The sequence below is a fragment of the Triplophysa dalaica genome, chromosome 13, assembly GCF_015846415.1.
Source record: "Triplophysa dalaica isolate WHDGS20190420 chromosome 13, ASM1584641v1, whole genome shotgun sequence".
Lineage (NCBI taxonomy): Eukaryota > Metazoa > Chordata > Actinopteri > Cypriniformes > Nemacheilidae > Triplophysa > Triplophysa dalaica.
In genome coordinates this window covers 19,003,059-19,024,783 of record NC_079554.1, presented here as the reverse complement: position 1 = coordinate 19,024,783, position 21,725 = coordinate 19,003,059, and the positions used below count along the sequence as shown (strand labels likewise).

General features: G+C 37.5%; 1 protein-coding gene across 1 annotated transcript in view; it reads right to left on the bottom strand.

Moving 5' to 3' along the window:
• Positions 1 to 9,195: 9,195 nt before the first annotated feature.
• man1a1 (mannosidase, alpha, class 1A, member 1) overlaps positions 9,196 to 21,725 on the bottom strand; it is a 77,948-nt gene continuing 65,418 nt past the window's right edge. The window contains exons 9-12 of the mRNA XM_056764428.1: positions 18,271 to 18,490; positions 17,272 to 17,444; positions 15,983 to 16,098; positions 9,196 to 11,705 (exon numbers count right to left, since the gene is read on the bottom strand). Of these exons, the coding sequence (XP_056620406.1) occupies positions 11,579 to 11,705; positions 15,983 to 16,098; positions 17,272 to 17,444; positions 18,271 to 18,490 (636 nt within the window). The 3' untranslated portion in view covers positions 9,196 to 11,578. The remainder of the gene's footprint in view (positions 11,706 to 15,982; positions 16,099 to 17,271; positions 17,445 to 18,270; positions 18,491 to 21,725) is intronic.

Below are 21,725 nucleotides of genomic sequence, written 5' to 3'. Positions count from 1 at the left end.
CAGCAGAAGCAATGTGTTTTTTTCTCGCATTAACCCATCAGTTTCAGAGGTTTGCTTTGAGGGCCAAATAAATATTTGATTCTTTAATTTTCTCTTAAAGGTCAGTTGTTGTTTAATTTTGAGAGAGAGAGATTCATATACCACTATAAATATCCAAGTTGTTTAACTTTTTTTATTGAATTTATGAAGTATTGCTTGCATTCAGACTTTATTTTAATGTATCATCCCAGCATCATGTTTTGATTCCTCAGGCATGAATGGTTCATGTCAGCTCTGTTGTACTCTCTTTTTTTTCTCAACAAAAGAAAAGTAGCTGGTCCACTCCTCTTCAATGGCCGTGCGAAGTGGCTGGATATTGGCAGGAACTGGAATACGCCGATCCAGAGCATCCCAAACATGCTCAATGGGTGACATGTCCGATGAGTATGCTGGCCATGCAAGAACTGGGATGTTTTCAGCTTGCAGGAATTCTGTACAGATCCTTCCAACATGGGCCATGCATTATCATGCTGCGACATGAGGTGATGGTCGTGGATGAATTGCACAACAATGGGCTTCAAGAACTCATCAAGGTATCTCCGTGCATTCAAACTGCCTTCAATAAAATGCACCTGTGTTCATTGTCCATATCATACGCCTGCCCATACCATAACCCCACTGCCAACATGGGCCACTCGATCCACAACAAACCGCTCACCCACACGACCCAAAACACGCTGCATGTCACGACAACAAACTGCAGCCAGGTCGAGACCCAGATGAGGACGATGAGCATGCACATGAGCTTCCCTGAGACGGTTTCTGACCGTTTTCCAGACGTTCTTTGGTTATGCAAACCGATTGTTGCAGCAGCAGTCTGGGTGGCTTGTCTAAGACAATCTTGGAGGTGAAGATGCTGGATGTGGAGGCCCTGGGCTGGTGTGGTTACACTTGGTCTGCGGTTCCGACGCCGGTTGGATGTACTGCCAAATACTTTAAACGTTTTAGAATGGCCTTTTATTGTGACCAGTCTGAGGCACACCTGTGCAATAATCATGCGGTCTGAGCAGCATCTTGATATGCAACACCTGTGAGGTGGATGAATTATCTCGGCAAAGGAGAAGTGCTCTCTAACACAGATTTACACAGATTTGTGATCAATATATGAGAGAAATAGGCCTTTTGTGTACATAGAAAAAGTTTAAGATTTTCGAGTTCAGCTCATAAAAAATGGGGTCAAAAAAAAGTGTTGAATTTATAAATTTGGTCAGTGTAAAAGCAGAAAATATCTGCTAAACAATATCCTAAAACATAACCAAACTATTGTTTAGAAAATGTAAGAGAAAGTCGCTACAAAATTAGCATCTATAATTTGAATCGAAGCTAGTGCTCCAAGAATGTCCTCGTGAACTAAAGCGAGTTAAAAATCGGCTACACATTTCATTTCGATGCTGAAACTGATGGCTTTCTAAAGACCCTGGGAATGAATGAGCTCTGATGAATATGCTTATGATTCAAATGGGACTAATTACATGAGCCAATTTGTTTTAGACATGGTCAAATAGATGGCCATCAACTTTATTATGATGTAGATTTTATACATGCGATGAAATCCAGCCTGTGTGAAAAATGTGTCATGCATTGGTTTATTCATCCAGTGATGGGGGTTTTAAAATCAAAAGATGTTTGTGGTAGAAGAGGTTTGGGATGAAACAGAATTTTTGAGGGCTTGGGCTGGACAGAAAGCTTAAATGGATGTCTTTTTACAGTTAAGAAACATGCATGAGATATTCTTTAGAATTCTTCTGAACTGTTTGGTTTTTCTTGCATATTGTACTTACTTTTTTCTTGTTTCAAACCATGATTATGTTTGATTTATACTTGAATGTTGCCAATGGGTCAAGAGTAATAAGCTTAGTTCCAGATATATTCTCTGAAAACAAGTGGAGAAGTCTTTAGCAAATTTGCTTATCAAGTGCATTTATCATGCTTTAAGGATGTTCTCCAACTAGAAAACAAGACAGACATACTTGATAAAATACTGTTTTGGCTCGCAGCCTACTTGGATCAGGTAGATGGACCGATAGTGACTTGAACTTTAACATCAGTGCTTTGCCTGCGGCTTCCCGACCACTTACCGTAAATCTCCCCTGAACGAGCGGCAGAGACACCGCTGACCCCGAGACAAGAGGCAGGCTGTGATGTATTTTCAATTCTTTTCCTTCTAATTTCCTTTAATTCACATTACATGATTCAATCAGCTTTGAAATGGAAAACAAATTGGTTTGGCACAGCATGCATGCGTGTTCGTGTAAATACCGAGCCATTGTTATCCCCGGCTGTCCTTTTTAATGGGATCTCTCTTTTAGTCTTCCTCATTATTTCCATCATATTATGATTCATGAACGATGCAGTTTGTCATGAACACCGGGCACATGCACAGAAACGACCAGAGTGACCAGAGTGGGATCAAGGTGCACAAAGACATTGTTAACTGCACTTTGTGTGTGTGAATTTATTTCGTGTACCCGACTTTTTCTGGATCGGACGCACAAAAGAACGAGTATTGAAACGGTTTGGGTTATTTTTACTGCATGAACAGCTCCATTCTCCAGTACTTTTGATTCAAAGTTAGAAAAACATTGCTCTTTCTCAGCAAGCTTTAAAAAGCAAAGTGATATTAGCTGGTCATTGGAGGTATGTGATTATGTACCATTACTGCACAGACAAGCAGTAATTTGTCTTGGTAATTGGCACAGGCACAAAGGCCCAATCACAGCATCCTGCTAGGACACGTTGGCATGGTAATTACAGTCGGACAGGATACTTGGCATCCTGGTAGCCTGGGTTTTAAGGTCAGGGTTCGAAAGACAACTTCTTGGGTTCTGGATGTATCAATGCACTCACTTGCAGTACAGCAACGTAAAAGGTAAGACAGATACAAAACCTTTGAATTTATTGCAAAAAAATATTTTCAAGGACAAATATTGTTTCTGCAAGATACATTTATTTGTGAAGGAATATGTCTTAAGATACACACTCAAATACTGGGTTATTTTCAGTACAGCATTGGGTTAAGAAAGGGACGGACCCAGACGTTGGGTTAAATTAACCCCGAAAATGTTTATATTTGACCCCACATCAGTTTAATAAATCAAGCATAGATTTATTTATTGCCCCAATACAGAGAAATATTTTTACTTTAAAGTATATTTATAAATATCTGTATTTTGTTAGAGATTCATTTAATTTAATGTCATTCCCTACTCAATTGGTGGATTTTTTTAGCTTAATAAAAAAAATCAGAAGACAAAAATGAATATTTTGTCATTTTTCTTCTCAAGTATGTATTTAAGAATCTTTAAATATTTGTAAAATGTTTTTTATTTTAAATCTTTATTTGCGGTGTATGACTATACAGTAATAAACGTATCATATGGTATAATGGAAAATAATTGTGGCTTGTGCTATCAACCTCCAAAAACATGCAAGTTTCGCAACTTAATATATTCCATAATATATTATAACATTTCCAGATGTATCGACATCGGCGAAAACAAGCGCAAACGAGATTTAAAAGCTCTTTTTGATTATATTGTGGTACTTTTTGTCATTTGTCAATATTATCTTCCCCAAATCCTTTTGTTAAAAATTAACTCTGAGAGTGTGTTGGTTCAAACCCGAAGGTTAATGTATAAACTATCACTATAACACAGTGAAATTGCTTTGGATAAAAAAAGCAGATTAATAGTACAAGAGGTGAAGTATGGTAGGAGCTAAAGTATCCCTCTGTTTATTTGAGAGTTAGCGAGGTTGAATCAGTCTAGACAGGTGAGGTCAGACATGCTTGTGACCTTTCTAAAGGCTGCATGAGGATACTAAACTCATCAACTTGATGATTAGGATAAAATGAGCTTTTCAATTAGATGCTTGCTTTGGCCTCTTCAGAAAGGTCGCTGGGCGGCCCTGCCATCACTGGCGTGACATCCACACACACACACTTCAAATCTCCACGCTCCTCATTCATTATTCAGCGAGTGGCGCTGTCTCTGAGAGAATGACATTAACCGCTATTGTGAGGAACGGCGATGAGGACAGATTTCTTGCTAAAGGTTAATTCAAACTAGAAGTCAACCAGTCAAATCAGATACGCAGTTTGTGTCCAACAGGCGGTTGGGGGAAGAAATGAGTTCTTATTCACAATAAACTCTACAGTTTGTCACATGTTCACACCTCTTATCGTTTCTCCCGATGCTCTCAGGTGGCTCGGAGCATCCAGACTGGCAAATTTAACCTATTATGGTACCATAGAAAAGATCAAATCTTTTTAGAGACGTCTTATTATTCTTTACTAGGATGAAAGTTCTTTGGGAAAATGTCAGAGTTTTGATTCAGCCGGAGGCACGGAATGCGATAACACATGTCTGCTTAAAAACCACCAGCTTCTCCTTCAACCTGGCACAACGGATTTTTGCGTGAGGTCGCGGGGATGTCCTGAGGGCACGTATGTGCAGGTTGGCAGCGTCACGGCTTCATAAAGCTTTGAGCTGGAAGGTGGATAAGATGGAAGGATCCACGCCAATCCAGAACTCACAGTCGAAGCTTAATTTCATGCACAGTAAGTGTGGGGAAAAAAGGGAGAATGCATCTGGTTTTAAAAGTCGCTCAACAAGGTGCACGATTTGAAGTTTTTAGTTACAGCTGTGGGACGTAAATGCCACCTTTGATTTCAGAACTTGTAAATTGAACAAAAAATGAGATATCCATATGAAGAGATCTTTAATGCTACTCAATAGTTCAGCAGATGATATCAAATGACTCCTTTAATCTTAAGGATTAAAAAAAATAAAAAATACTTTTTTAATGTGGAAGTCTTTAATGTGGAGTTCAGACGCTTTGACTGTGAACACAGAGAATCTGGAACTGGGATCTGTGTCCTGGAGGTCAGTTTCAGAAGGTGACTGATGTTTCCTCCTGCAGCGTGGATCTTCATAAACACAGTCCACAGCATCACACAGCGGGTCAGAGAAAGCAGACAAGTTCCCGCTGATAATCGATTACCAGCATGGCCCTTCCGACAGGCCTCTCATCTTTCTGTTTCATTTTTGCCTCTGGTGTCTTTTAGTCCCTGCGGAGTATGCATACTTCATGTGTGATGATAAACTGGTTCTAGGAACTCTACAGTTGGGCATCACATCACACATCATGTGCTGCTGGTGCTGGAGATTCGACAAATTCTTTTTAATGAGCCGGGTGTAAGTTTATTTTAGGTCTGAGTTTAAATAAAATGAAAGAAACTCGGTAATAAATGATGAATTATCGTCACTGAAATAAGTCGCACACAGTAAAAATTATTTAGATTTTAACAGGAGATTGCCACAAAAAATCTGTATTTTTTATTTATTTACAAAAATTAAAACTTAAAAAGTTTCATTGTAAAATGTATTTTTTTCCAAAAAGAGATGCACCTACATATGCCAATAATCGGTTTCAGTCGATTAAAGTCAAACTATCGGCTATCGACGTACAGGAAAATATAATGAGTTATAGAAAATATATAAAAAATGTTACGATACATATTAATACGCATTGTATGAATTAGTTACATTCAGAAAGTTAAATTAACTAAATTAAATATTAATTTCTTCAGAATATATATCGGCAGATATCGGCTATAATCTGTATCGATGGAGAAATTTAGTATCTGTGCATCTCTGTTTGAAAATAAAATATGTTTATTTTAAAGTGAAAATCTCTACAAGTTTCAACAAGTTACACATATACATCCATATATCAAGAACAGGGTTTCCCAGTTCCAAATGGTGTTCGCGAACCCCTGGTGGTTCACGAGGGAATTGCAGGGGATTCATGAAGTAGACTACACAATATGTTTCCATTACTTTGAAAAAGTTTAAATTGAAAGAAATGTCTAGAAATAACAAAAGCTACGTAAAATACTACTCATAAAACCTCAAAAATGTTCAAAGTTCATGATTTTGAAGTTTAACACGCAAATGTGCTAATAAATGATTTTAATAGGCTATTCACATCCTCGTTTACTTCCACAGGGTACTTCAAGTAAATGATTTGGGTCAAATGGTTCGGCCAACAAAAAGGTTGAAAACACCTTCTAGAATATTAATTTAAATGCACGTTTGCAGTAAAATATCATTAAAATGGTCAATGTCATTAAAAAGTATTTAAAACGGTAAAAGACAGTTTTAAACTTCAAAGTGGTGTAGGTTATCTGCGTTTTAAAGAAAGTTTTTGGTCAATCAAAGTGTTAAACAGCTTCTCTCTACTGTCTCGACAAATAAAACCAAATGAAATCACTTTTAAATTTGCACCTCAAAAATCAATGATGTTAAATTGATAAAGACTTTAAAAAGAACTTTGTGTCACAATATTTTCTTCCAGAAAATTTAAAAACACCCCTGAAAGGGAGCATATCATGAAAATTGCTCTATAACCAAATATAGAAATCATTTCATTCTTGGTGTCTTTGAATACAAATGATAGGCTTGGTCTTTCTGGTCAATTTAAAGAGATTTCAGGAATTTAGCTAATCTGTAACAATTGTTTTCACACTTCACATCTCAAACCACGAATCAAGATGATAAGCAAATTTATACCCTGAAAACTGACATAATTCACCTTAAAAAACAAGTCCAGAAGAAAGTCCTCACAAATATGTGAAACACACAAGACTTTTTGCAAGACAAAAATGGAAACATCAGCCAGTTGTGCCGTATCATTTGTCCTTGCTGTGACACAGTTGAGAACAGTGCTCTCCATTCAGATTCCTCCGCAGGCGAGAAATTTTATGAACGATACACTAGATTGTCATTTCCTGCATTTGTGGTGTTTTGTAAATACACGGCGCTGGCACGCAGCTGTGACCCTGATCTCTTTTCCCCGCGCTGCGCAGATGAACTGTCGTTATAATTCGACGTGGCCATGTGATGAGTGGTTCGGTTTTTACCCAACGACAGTGAAAGTCATACAAGCACAAAAAGGCAATACTAAAATACTTCATGTTAGAAAGATAGCTCATCAAAAATGAAAATTCTGTCATCATTTACTCACCTCTCGGATTGTTTTAAACATTTCTTTGTTCTGCTGAACGAACAGGAAGACTTTGTGTTACAAAACAGATCTCATCCCATACAACCATAGGGAAAATAAATACAAGGGAGTCAATGAGGGGCCGAGATCTGTTTGGTTACCGACATTCTCCCAAACATCTTCCTTTGTGTTAAGCAGAACATAGATAAGTAAACAGGTTTGGAACAATCCTAATAAGTCAAAAATGAAATCATTTTTGGCTCAATTATGCCTTCAGTGTGAAATAATAATTACCATCAGGGACTTTGGCTTGTGGAGCGGCTTACAATTGTACATTGCTTTTGTTATTGCTGTTGTGTTTAATTATATTTATTAACTTACGTTTCATAACAAACACTGTCGTCGAATGCTATGATAAACACAATTAACAAGTCTTAATTATATACTGATGTTATTTTCAGGATTAAGAATATGACACATACATAACATCAGTATATAATTAAGTATATTTAAAATCGGTATATAATTAAAGGATGACTAAAAAATAAAAATAAGGCCTTTAATGTTTAAAGCCGAGCACTGAATGATGTCACCTCCCGCTTGTCTCTTCTATTCCCACACTTTCCTTTTCACTGAGGTCTATATTAGCTTTCTCCAGCTCCAGGCTATTTTCTTTACAGTCTCCTATTTCTCTTTTACTTTCTCACATTTAAAGTGATAAACCATATTTACTCTCTTCCTGTTGGTCTTGCTGTTTATTTATTCAGCGTTTGGAAACCTTTCTGATTAGTGGAGTCCATTTTGGAATGCATTATCACTTCTTTATACCCGGTTCTCTAACTGATCAACGGTAAACAAAACTCACCGAACTGATGAAAGAGAAGAGATTCACGGGAAGGAATAAACAACATTTATTAAGGCTGGCATGAACGAGTTCAGACAGCACACATCAGGTGTCTGTGTTATTGTAGATATAATGAAGTCTCTTATTTTAACACTGTCAAGACTTCTGTTTGTCATTTTATGTGTCGACAGTCTTCCATCAGTGCAATCACTGCAACCAAAGAAAAACAGAATCTCTGTAGACACAAAACACACTGTGATTAGACAGATAGACAGTCACAGACAGACAGACAGACAGACAGACAGACGAATGGGGTGAATTGTATAAAGTAGACGCTCTTCACAAAACTGAAGCAGTGAAACTAGCTCAGATTGGTCTTTGTGGTCACATATACACTGAATCTAAATATTTGAATCTGTACAGTTTCTATATGGGAGTCACAACCGTATTCCACAAATTGATTCACTGCGGTTATTGCAGTTGAATAAAATTTTTATTTTAATTACATCAATTGATGATAAAATATTGCCCTAAAGGTTTTTTAGACATTTTTATACTAAACAAACTGAAATAATTTTAAGCTGGAAGACTACAACGATTATTTTTAAAATAAATAAAACTAAACCAAAAAAACACACTCACAAAGCAAAAAATAAATAAATAGGCTAATAAAATTGCGAAAATATTTCTGGAATTCACACTTAAGGTCTTTGCATATACAATTTTCGTAAACGATTTGTATATTTGGCTCTCATTTATACGGTGTCTCTGAATTGTTAAAAATGCCACTCAAAATGCGTGATGGACGCGAAAAACACAGAAAATCGAACCCGGTCCGAATTTTATTATGACAGAGAAAAACATCGGAGACAGTGTGTAAATGTGATTGACACAACATGAGGCCATATTTATTTTTTTACTTGCGAACATTTCGGACACAAATTTCGGACTCGATGTGCAATGGGCTCAATTTACAAATTTGAATATATGTGTCCTGCTTCATTGTACTGTACACTTAACAAAACATCTAGTAGGAATTTTTTGTAAATGTTCAATTCATTTAATACATTTGACTAATTTGCTTAATTCTTTACACACAGTTTTCTAAGTTTTATTTTTAAGTTATTGCAAAAAAAGCTAAGTAATTTGTACTTTGTGGAAAACTTGCCATAACTTTTTGTAAAAGTACATTTACTTAAAAAAAAAATGCAAACTAACTAAATAAACACAAAATATTAAGTAAACCCTACTAGTGTTTTTAGTGTAGTCGCTCTCATTGCAGTTCAGTAAAAACACACTTAACTCAGTTATATTAAAAGATCGTTTTATTCACAATTGAAGTGTAACAAATATAGTTTATCAAAATCTTTTGCTGCTCTTTAATATAATTTATTACATAAGATCAATGAGATTCATATAAATGATGGCTGGCATTGTGCCAGAATGAAATATGTACAATTAAGGAAAAAAAACCAAACGACAAATTCCCACAAAATAAATTGCATATATAGTAAAGAAAAAAATCGGACTATGTGCAATGGAATGATTATCAGCAATATTAAACAGTTACATTTCCGAGGTGGTCTTATGAAGAAATAACAAAATACAAGAATCACAAACTAAAAAGGCATCTGCTATGCAAGATCATCAACAATATTTAAACAGCGATTTTTTAAAATCCAGAATTCTGAAAAGCACATCTTCTATTCTGCCAGGAAACGTCTGCCTCCGAAGAGCAGCTGTTGATTCTTACCACTACGATGTAAACTCACAGCTTAAGGAATCACGTGAACTAAACAGACGACAGGAAGTGCTAGTTCGCGCTAATCCGCTCTACAGCTAAACGTCGTTTGGAGTCGATGTATCATGAATACAGTGAATGCCATGTCCTGTCTACAGTGTGTCACAGTGTTTTTTTGCATGACAGGCCTCCCTTGAGCTCCAGGCTCATGACATTAATTTCATCTATGGATCCTTTGCTGTTCGATAGCATACCAAAAAATACCATGCAAGTGTCTCAATGGTTCTAAGAGGTATTTCTTTTCGCTGTTTTTACGTAAAATACCACTTTATCCACCAGTATAATACATCATCCATGAAACGGATCGTCATTGGTTAAAGCTAAACGGCCACGCCTACTCACATACTAGTCAAGCAAGGTGGTTCAATTTTAACCAGATGTGAATATTTGTGAGCTTGGTTTTAGGAACACTGCAACAGGTCAACATGAGAACAAAAGACGAGGTGTGGCATCCAATAGCATCAGCAGCAACCAATCACATTGAAGCAACAGGAAACCTTTCATCCAGCATGAATTTCCATACAGACCTCATATCAGAGGTTTCACACATAGATTAAGAATCAGTATATTCCTCCATGAATCGTAATGGAGTCATTTCTTGTGTAATGAATGTAGTGTATGTATTGTTCCCATGGGATGTACATATACATATGCATACCGGCGTGCGAGATCCACCAGTGACACGTCCTCGTCTTTTTCTATTATTGTCCAGTCTAGTGGTCTGCTTTGTTTTCCTTCCGACGAAATTTCTCATTTGTGCAGTCATGTCCTACAGTAAAATCCTTATATATCTTCACCAGGGAGAACCCAAATATAATCATGTTTTTTTTGTGCTTTCATTTTAAAATAAACATTAAACAAACGATTTGATAAAATCATAAAATCACAACAACTAGGCCAAAATATGATTCACATTTGGTAGTACATTCATCATACAGATATTTCCTCCCCCTTTGATGGATGCTGCCCGTGTCTTCCCAACACCCTCCGAGAGATACAGAAAGATCTAAGTTCCCTGCCCTCTGCACTGAAAAACGTCGAAAACGTCTACACGTAATAAATTAACACATAGCACTCTTATTTTACATATGTAGGAGAAAAAGTCTCTGCTTCGATGGTGAAGTAAACAAAACACATTTTGTACACATTTTTCAGCGACGTTAAAAGCAAGCTAATGGGAAAAAGTAAAAACTCAAACGATTCTCGTGTCCACAGCAGTTCCAGAAAGAATGTTCGAGGGCCGACAACCTTCTCAAACTGCCCAGTAAAATAATGCCCTCAGACACACAAATGCAGACGGCGAAAATAAATCCAAAATTAATATTAAAATTTGACTAACTTAACGTTTATCAAGACTAAAAGGCACTAGTTCACTTCGTTTCACTACCTTGCTGCCACATAAAGCCCCGAACCAAAACAAAACCCAGATGAAACCGATTTTAAACAAAAGAAACACAAAACGACAGCAATAGCAATAACAAAAGTTGGGCAACGTTCTCACATCCTTGCTCAAATACGACGCCAAAAAGGAAAAACGACGCTTGAATTACCTATGGCTTTTTTTTTAAGTGTGAGAGAGGGCGGCGGGTAACATTTGGTCTCCTCACAGAGGAGATATGGTCATCGGTCTCTGCGACTCAGAGACGTGACCAAAGCATCGGGGACAAAGAGGGGATGGAGGCGGCATGCGGAATCCCATCGTCAGAGATAGCGGAGAACAATAAGCCGGGGGTAAGCGCTCCGGGACTGAGGCTTGTGACAGGAGACCTGAAGCTCCAGGAGGTCAGGACGTCTCCGGCCACAGGGGGACTCTGAGTTCATATCTCTCGCCCACTGTCAGAGCACGTCCAGGAAGTCACGTTTCATTGGAGCTTCGGGAAGGTTTGGGGTTACTTAAGATGATTGGTTAGCTCCGGACTCGGTTTCTTAATGACGGGAAGAGGATGGGCTTCCGTGTTGAACACCCAGTGCTCGAGGGGCAAGTGATCGTCATCAGAGAACAGCAGATACAGATACCTGTAAAAATTAAAAAATGAAAGTTACTTTAAGATGTACTTAAATCACTGAGATTGCTCATTTAGAGATTGAATAAAAATATATATTTAAAAACAGCGTGAACATCAAAGTATATGAACTCCATACATTAAAAATGGTATGGCTTGTGGATAGTTGAACCTCTATTTCCATGATGTTGTGTTCCCTAGATATTTTATGTTGTTTATAGTTTTATACTAGAAAAACTCGGCTCTGTGCAATCTGTGGTAATAATTATTATGAGCAACGTCACATTATCATCTCATATTAATGCCCGATTAAGCAAAACTGCATAAATAAATATGAATATCTCCCACCTGTCCCTGCCAGGTAAAAAGCTTCCGAGACAATGTAAATAAACGATGAAGATATTAAACTACAAAACATTAAGCTTCCTTTGGCTGAGAAAGCAACTTTTGTTAGTTGTGGCCGACAGCCACGGCTAGAAGGTGAAGAACATAAATTAGTCCCCAATGCAACAACAACACCTACAACGAAAACTGCTTAGAAGATGCATCTTTATTTGGAAAGCCGGGTGACACTCGTTAAAAATTACAGACTATAAAGTTTGCTGGATGCAGTGATGCTGACACTCGCTTCCTGATGAAGTTGTGACCTTGATAATACGTTTTCCAACCCACCCCCCTTCCTCACTCCCTAGGGGACGACCATTGGCTGGAGATTCATAGAGGGACACATTTGCTGATGAAAGACACTTCTCTGAAAATGAAAGATGTTGACCTCAGGTCTCAGGAAATATTTTAAGCGGAATCAAGCGTGGATGGAACGCTGCTGGACGCATGAACTGGATTTTTACAGAGACGGTTCCCCAAAAACAAAAAAATTCTGTAATTTCCTCACCACTGGAGTTGTTCCAAGCCTGTATTCATTTCTTTTTTGATGAACACAGAGAAAGATATTTGGAAGAATGCTTGTAACCAAACAGTTCTTGGTCACCTTTGACAAGCATAGTAGGAAAAATTACAATGATATTCCAAAGTGTACATTCGTCAAAATATCTTCTTTTGTATTCAAAAGAACAAAGAAAGTTATAAAGCAATTTTTCCTACCATGGTAGTCAATGGTGGCCCAGAACTACCATAATTGTTCATGGTTGCGTTCTATATCTACAATGGATTAAAGTCCCTCATAAATTCTGTCCCGTTTGTGTGGCTATAAATAAAGATAACAACCTCAAGACTGAACCGGCGACTATCAGGGAATCAGCTCTTGGCCTTCACCCCGCGAGTGCTTTTAGATGAACAAATCTGTCCCACTGTAAATTTATTTGGAGTTCTCAGCACAGGTTTTCGGGCTCGGGGAGCGAGTGCAAACACTGCTTTGACTAAAATAAGAATGCTTAAAATCATAGTGTTGCCCACAAACACATTTCTACCAACAGGATCCTCTGATCCCTGAGCCCGCCAGACAGTCTCGCTCTCTGGTAGAATCGTTACTTAATACGCACTTATTGTGCAAGAGGGCGGACACAAGCCCGAAGAAACAACAGCCTGAGAAACACAAGCAGAATAAGAACGTGGGAAAAACTACAAGTGGGGATTTGTGAGAAATACAACTTTCTCCGTGTGCGTGTTGTGTTGCACCCAGCCAAGAGGCCAAGTACTCCTCCAGAGTATAGAGAAGCGCAGTGATTTGTTTTTCAGACACAATCAAATAAGCTTAGACTATTTGGAAGAGAAACCAGAAAGCCAATTATGACCTCACAAGCGTTTGGCTCCATAAGGTATAAAAGATATTCAATCTCGTCTCTCATTCATTATGCTCATTCATCTGTGTCTCCAATGATGAATGTAGAACAGCAGGTGACTCCATGAAGGACTTCTAGCCATCACAGTCTTTCTATCTCTGTCACTTTACCTTGACGCTAAAGACTACAGCTCTGACAGTGACACGGGCTCCATTCACCACATCCGGAGACATCTGCTTACCTTTGCTTAGTCTCTTCCTCTTTCAACATGCCAACAGACCACTCGCAGACTTTCTAATTTACTCATCAAACTGCAAGATTTAATCTGACAGCCTGGTTTTTTTTGCCATTTCAAGACCACAGGTTGTTAAAAGCTTATAAAGCAACAGCTACTGGAATACCCAAAATGGCATCAATTATTTGCCTGCATCTATAGCCGTGGCAAGATTAAGAGACCATTCCAAAATTTCCATTTCACATCGGCATTTCGAGACGTATTGTGGCCATTCCTGTCCAGTGTCTCTTGAATTTCAACTGCAATGTCATACAACAGCAATGTAAAAGACTGACAGCATGACAAGACACGTAAAAACTGTGATAAAAATCGAGGTTATAATGTAAAAAAAAAGTTTTCACTTTTCCTGAATACATGTACAAATATTATTGTTGTTGCTTAAGAAAGTGATTATCAACTCGTTTTCTTTATATTCTTTTCGGACCTCAAAAATAATGCAGAGCATCTTTTCTGGTATTTTCACCTGTTTCTCCAGTTTTCATTCTATGCAAATAAATGCAAATAGAAACAATATTTTTTTTATTTGAAAGAACTATTGTTAGTAGTTCACAGAATGAAACAAAATGATCATTTTACCAAATAAAAATAAAATAAAAAATGTTTTAGCTGTATATTCTAAACATGTACTTATAAGCATAATATCTTAACTTTTATATATATATATATATAACTATTTCCCCCACTGGTCACACTGGTGCCACTCAATTTCAGTTAATCGCACCACCTTATAATTTGGTTGCACCCGTTTTTATAGTAATGACCTTGACAATACCATAATGAACTTCTTTAAAGTTATATATTGGCTATGAAATTATCTGACACAAATATAACCGGTCACTCTTCACAATCCTCCTTTGTTGTTCTATAATTTTGCCACTTCCCTTCATTTGACGGACCTTATTTTTACATAACGGTCTTTTATTTTTACCACATTAAATTAAATTGAATTAGATAGCTCAAAACTCAAAAGTATCTCTTCTCATTAATAAAATCTAAACACTTAATCTTACTAATCTTACAGTCTTGTTTAATGGTCTAAGCACGCTTGTGTTCTAAGGTATTGGAATATGACATCAATTATCCGTCAGAGCGTTTTAAAAGCATATGGAGCAGAGTCTGTCCTACGCAACACCAAATTAAATCAAACACATTCTATAGTTTGGTGAAAGAGGAAGTGCACAAACTCTCTATTCGCTCTTTCCTGGACTTTTCACAAGCGGTCATTCACCACTCATAAATTACATTAAATGTTCAAATAAATCTTCGGCGGGGCAACTCGCACCAATGCGACCCGGTGAAGTTTTACCTCGCATGTTATAAAAAACAAACGCATTTGCGACTGTTGTAGTCGCAGTCTAGATGCCTGTAATAAACTTTTTAGAGTTACAGATAATCTGTATCTTAAATACATTCTGTTTTACAAGTCTGGCCCTGTAAAACGTGTTGGACGAAGAGCTCACTTTTGTACACCGGGGAAAAGGTGACAACACTAAATCTCAATGCTTTAACAACCTGCTGAGAAAAACTGTAGAAAACATTCCACTGAACTAAAAACGTCTGTCACACGACAACTAAAAATAAATCTGAAATCTAAGTTTGATGAAGGCAGCGTTGACATTGTTAAGCACATAATGGTGACACTCAGCTCACAAACACAGAGATGAAACTAATGAGCCTATAATCTCAAAAGAAAACAGAGGACTGGAAATATTAGCAGCAGTCTGGGAGAAGATTATTTTCCCTCCACACTGTGTGGGTGAACAGAAGCTGTACATCATAAAATTGACATTTGTCTTTACGATGAGTGTTTGATTTGTGAACGTGTCAAACCTCTTATTTTGTCACACTTCTACACTCTTTTGAGTATTTGGCAAAACAACAGATATGTATTGACAGTTTATAAACACACAGATATTCTACAATGCTGTTTTCCTAATTCTGATCCCCTCTGCTCTTTAATTCTGCATGGAAATGACAATATTTCGTATTTTTGGATGAAGTATCCCTTTAAAGGTCTAAGGGGGAATTTTTGGAGGATCTATTGACAGAAATCAATATAATACATGTAACTATGTCTTAAGAGGTGTATAAAGACCTTATATAATTTTCACTACATGGAAATCACATGGAGCCCTGGAGTGAGCCGTTGGTTGCAATTCGCAACCTCACCACTAGATGTCGCTAAATTTCGAACACTGGACCTTTAATTTTAAAGTAATATGAATTTTTTAAGCTGTCTGCGTGTGTAGTACATACTTAAGTGTCTCAGAAAGGAAGAAGCTCTGCTGGACATCATCGTGGTTGGGGGTACTGCCGTAGACGTCCCGCACGCCGCTGAAACCACCTTCCACCCGACAGTGCGTCTCCAGAGCCTGTGACACACAAATAAACTCACCTGTCAATCTCAAACAAACTATTCTGCGACGGTCACGTATTTGTTTTGAAGACAATACAAAGTAAGAAAAACGAAACTGTAACATGTTTCTATGATATTTTGGTTCTAGGATATTTTTCGCCTGCTTTATGAGTATGCTTAGAAACATATTGCATGTCTTTCTTTGACAAGACTCATAATCTAAGAGCACAACTAGCGCTGCTTGAGTTACGCACTGACATTAAAGGGATAGAAAATTCATCATTTACTCACTCTCTTGCCATTTTAAACCTATATAACTGACTTTCTTCTGCAGAAACCTAAAGAGGATATTTTGAAAGATGTCGGTAACCGAAAAACAGAGGCACCCATTGACTTGCATTGGTTTTGTGTCCATGCAACAGAGGTGAATGAATACCGCCATTGCTCGCTTACCAACATTTTTCGAAATATCTTCTTTTGTGGCATGCAGAAGAAAGAAAGCCATACAGGTTTGAAATGACGAGAGGTTCATTAAAGTTAAAGCAAGCACTTTGAACAGAAAATTTCGGGAAATTTCCTCTCCAAACATTTTGATACGGAAAATTTAACTACAAAGAGTCTTGTCGAGAGAACATCAATACAGTATTGTGAGGAAAAATTTGACAATACTTTAAAACATTGATTTTCTGTTTCCCACCCCAAGTGCAAACCTCTTTTGAAAGGGCAAATAATGCACAGTAAAAATCTAAATTATTCCTGTTTATAGCAATAAATGTCAAGCTTTGACAAAGTAGTTTTTTGGGGGAGAAAGAAAGATAAGCATTTTATTCTGCAAATGTTGAGCAAGCACATTTTAGTGAAAGAGGAACATGTGGCAGAGAGATAGATAGATAGAAAGCGAGAGACAGTAGGAACACGCCTGAGGGAGCCAGACGCATCACATTGGCAATCTGGAGTCATTATGATACAATTACATAGCTCTGAGATGCGAGCAGTCTGTATTGTCTCTTATCCTGCTGTGCTGAAGTGCGGGGACCGTCTGAGGGCAGGGATAAATCCTCACCATGACTCACTGTGTCTGGCCTAAATCCCCTGCCTAATGTGTCGACATGTTTACCAGTCTCGCTCGGTGCAGAAAACATTACATAATAAGTGTTTCTAGTGCACCCTTTTAACCAAGTGCCCTCACCTGTACGGCTTCCCATCCCCACTGTCTGTATTTGGGGTCGTGGGTGAACCTCCACATGTACATGTACGTCTCGATGACCTCCGGCCTCAGAATGAAGTATTTCTCGTTTTGACGTGTGGCGATGGCCTCCACGCCGCCGTCGAAGCGGAATGCCTCCGGGCCCAGCTTCATACCTGTGACACGCATGTGGACAAAATCATTGTGAAAACTTCCATGTTAACAAGGGATTAGGGGATTATAAAATTTCCGAGATGAACCAAAACGCTTTCTGGATGTGGATCAGGGATTGAGGAATAATCTGGACCTTCTGTAATCTGTTTCCGATAAAAACACCTATGTAATATGAAAATGCGGCTGAATATTCTGTGTGGTTTATGAATGTCATGGAGGATTTGTGAGTGTGCGTGACAGGTTAATAATACTGGATTTATGGACTGTCTACAATGGATATGTGACTGTTATTGACAAAGAGATTCACTTTTGGTGAACGCTTGGTATTGTAAAGCATTTTTTCTGTAAAAAAAATTTAATCACAAAAACCTAAACTACGATATATGTCATGGTCAACAACCCAAAATAAAGCTAGTTTTGAGTACTTATAATTGCCTAATTTATTCAATACTGTATAAAGATATATGAAGAGTTTGTTCCAAAAGGAGACAACTTTTATTTCGTATTATGTAATATTTGTTAGTTAGCTGTATTGTTTGAGTTATTATGACTTAAATCAAAATAAACCAACTGCAGTTCGATTGATATTAATAGTAAAACACAATTAAATACATGATGTTTGAAAATAAATAAAAACCTAGTTATCTCATTTTGGAGCCAAACTCTTTATATTTCCACAATTTTACCCAATAAAATTCCACTACATTTCATGCCTTAACAGTCATTCTGTATTATTAATTAAATATTATTCACGTGTATTTTTGACATGAAAAAATAAGAATTTTTCTTTTAGCACAACAATAAAAACATTTGACAATTCCCACTCACTGGTTCGAGCGTACGACTCGTGACAGGTCCGGGCGATCTCAGCAGCCAGCTCCATCTGGCTACCCGTCTTATCATCAGGGGCTCCGTCTGCCCCCAAAGCGATCATGCCACCAGCGAAGCACGTCAGGTGACCCATCTTGTGCTCCAGGAGTCCGCCCTTCCATTCTGCGATATACGTCAGCCCTCCGCTTGACTTGCGAATCAAATTCTTTTCAATAGCCTGCGCACAGAAAACCACACAGTTTAACTCATTTTTTCTCTTTTTAAGCGACAGTTCACCCAAAAATCTAAATTCTGTCATCATTTACTCACCCTATTGTCATTTCAAACCTGTATGACTTTCTTCTGCAGAACACAAAAGAAGATATTTTGAATGTTGTTAACTGGACCCCATTCACTTTTATTGGTCTTGTGTCCATACGATAGAAGTGACTGGGGAACGAATAACAACCTTTTCCTAAATATATTATTTTGTGTTCTGGGGAAGAAAGAAAGTCATGAAGGTTGGAATGACAAGAGGGTGAATAAATAAGGACAGAATTACAATTTCACTGGAAGTTGTTTTTATGTCAGTTCTCCCACTTTGTTTACTCAACACTGTGTGGGTTGAAAAGAACATTGTTTGCGTTTGTGTGTCTGTCACAAAAGGGACGATGAACGCTTCAGCGTGATATCATTCCATCAAAAACGTCATGAGAACAATTCAAGGCCATGGGTTAGGAAGATCAGAGCAGAGATCAGGGTCACAGCTGTGTGCCAGCGCTGTGTTTACAGAACAATCACATACATGAGAAATGAGATCTTTGTCTGCAGAAATGAGACTCAGTTGCCAAAGGCACATTAGAACCGCAAATGCACACCTGACTCCCTCTTTTCCATCATAAGAAACAAATATTGAGTATATAGAATAATACTCATGTCAAAATAGGTAGATTTGTCTACAATGACCCAGTTTTTTACAAGAACTGATGCATGCCGGCAGTGTTGTTAAAGGGATAGTTCACCTTTAAAAAAAAAATTCTGTCATTATTTACATGCCCTCTTGTCATTTCAAACCTGTATGAGTTTCTTCTGCAGAACACAAAAGATGATATTTGGAAAAATGTCTGTAATAGAAAACCATTGGTTCCATTGACATTCAATAAAAGTCAATGGGGACCAACGCTTGTTGGATACGGACATTTTTCAAAATATCTTCTTTTGTGTTTTGCCGAAGGAAGAAAATCACACAGGTTCAAAATGACAACAGGGTGAGTAAATGATGACAGAATTTTTATGTTGAAGGTAAACTATTCCTTTAAACTGGCTTATTGAGATCCTCTGGATTTTTGTGTTAGATGTATAATGCTCTGGCTTAGTAAATAAATTATAGAATCTGAATTTCACATAAATACAAACACATAAAATAAAAACTTTATCTTTTAAAGGGATAGTCTATTCAAATAATTAAAATTTATTAAATTGAATGTTGGTGACCAAAAAACATTGACCCTCATTGACATTCATTGTATGGACACAAAACCACATCTCTCAAAATATCTTCTTATGTGTTCCACAGAAAAAAAGGTCATGACACGTAAATTGTGAAACTGTACATTTTTGTGTTTTCAACAAATATGTGTACGGACTAGTGATGCGCGGATGGTGGCCCACGAGGATGATCCGCAGGTCTTGTAATCAAAAAATACATTCTGATAGTCATTAATGATATAAATATTAACTACATTTCTCTAAAATACGAATGTGTTTTAAATGGATTTTCATCAGGCAGACGTTAAAAACGCGCGTGGCAGCGGTAGAGGGGTCTACTTCTTAAAGCAGAAATGGAGGCGAAACAGATCGGAGAGAAAATTAAAAAGGGAGAATTAAAAACAAAACAAAAGGAAAGAAAGAAAAGTGCCGTGTGGGAGCGTTTTACCGTAGTGGTTTACGAGGATGAATCATGCGCTGGGAACAGTTTGTAATATGCAACGACTGTGAGGGCTAGAAAATGTCCCGTTATCAAGTAATTCGTGTGTTGTGTGTTGCAGTGACAGAAACCCCGATATTCAAAGTCTGAAGGGAATATATTATTATGGATATACTATAAGGAAAAAGTAGGCTAATCTGGCCAAAGACAAACTTTTGTTTTATAAATAATAAATGTTCATTTAAAAGCATCTTAGGATCAGCGTATTATTTCACTATCAGCGATTGGCAGATTAGTTCTAACGTCACTGAATCTGATAACATCATGCTTAAAACAAAGAATAAGAGTAATTAAAGTGAAGATCGGGTGCGGATATCTATATCAGAGAAAATTATACATGAGTGCGGGTTCAGGATAATTTATTTGACGCAGCGGATGCGGGGGACATTTTAGCTCATCCTCGCATCTTTAGTATGGACCTATTATAAAATAAGCATTCTTTGTAGGTGAGCAATAAAATAAACTTTGCTTTACTTGGATGAGTGACGACAATTGTAAGTGTGTGTATGTTTGTAAGCCAGAGACACTCCAGGGAAACTCCCAGACAGGCAACCAGAGGGACAGCATTATCGTAGGCAGGTTCAGATGCTCCTCTCTAATGAAATTGAGGATTGAGTTCATGGTCTGTAACAATCAGTCTACACCAGCTTTCTCAAGCTATCATTGACAGCCCGAGCCGAATCCTGGTGGCAGCACACACACACTTTACTCTTTACAGAAAATAAAGTGGATAGCATAAGTGGATAGTACGAGGAAATCCAATTCACAACCCGAAGAGCAGAACACATTTCTTGATATTCATGCTTGGCAAAACAAAAATTTGCAATGCAAACACTTTTTCAATATTGACCTTGGAACTGCTGGAAACTTGGAATAAAAATAATACCCTTCAAACAATCACACAGAACAAACACTTCTGTTATTCTATTAAACAAACTGAGTCACAGCAGACATAATATTTCATTTCATGTGAATGAGTGGGGTGATACAAAAGTACAGTCTGTACATCATGTAATGCTGACGTGTACCTAGATTGTTATATTTTTTCCAAATGACAGTGGATTAAAAAACACCTTGAAAAACATGTTGCACAAATTATAGGGAATTAGTAACCCAGAACCTTTACATATACAAAGCAGATGCTTTTATACAAAAATACATCCAACGGTGAATACTTCATCAAAATCAATTCACGCGAAGCAGACATGAGAAGTACGACAGTGAAAGAATAGTTCAGCTGTGTTAAATGTTTTGAGAGGTTGTGCATTAACAGAAGTGTTCGCAGACGAGTTTCCTGAAATACGGGACGATCATCATCGAGGTACAGACTGTACTTCCATCCTTTCATTTTTAACCGTGTGGAATTAAATATGGCATCTAATGCAGAGTCAGAGACAAAGCGTGCACTAGAGGCTGAATACAGTGATGATTCATGAAAAAAACGAATCCAATTAAAATGTGCTAGAAACAAATTGTCATTAGCTTA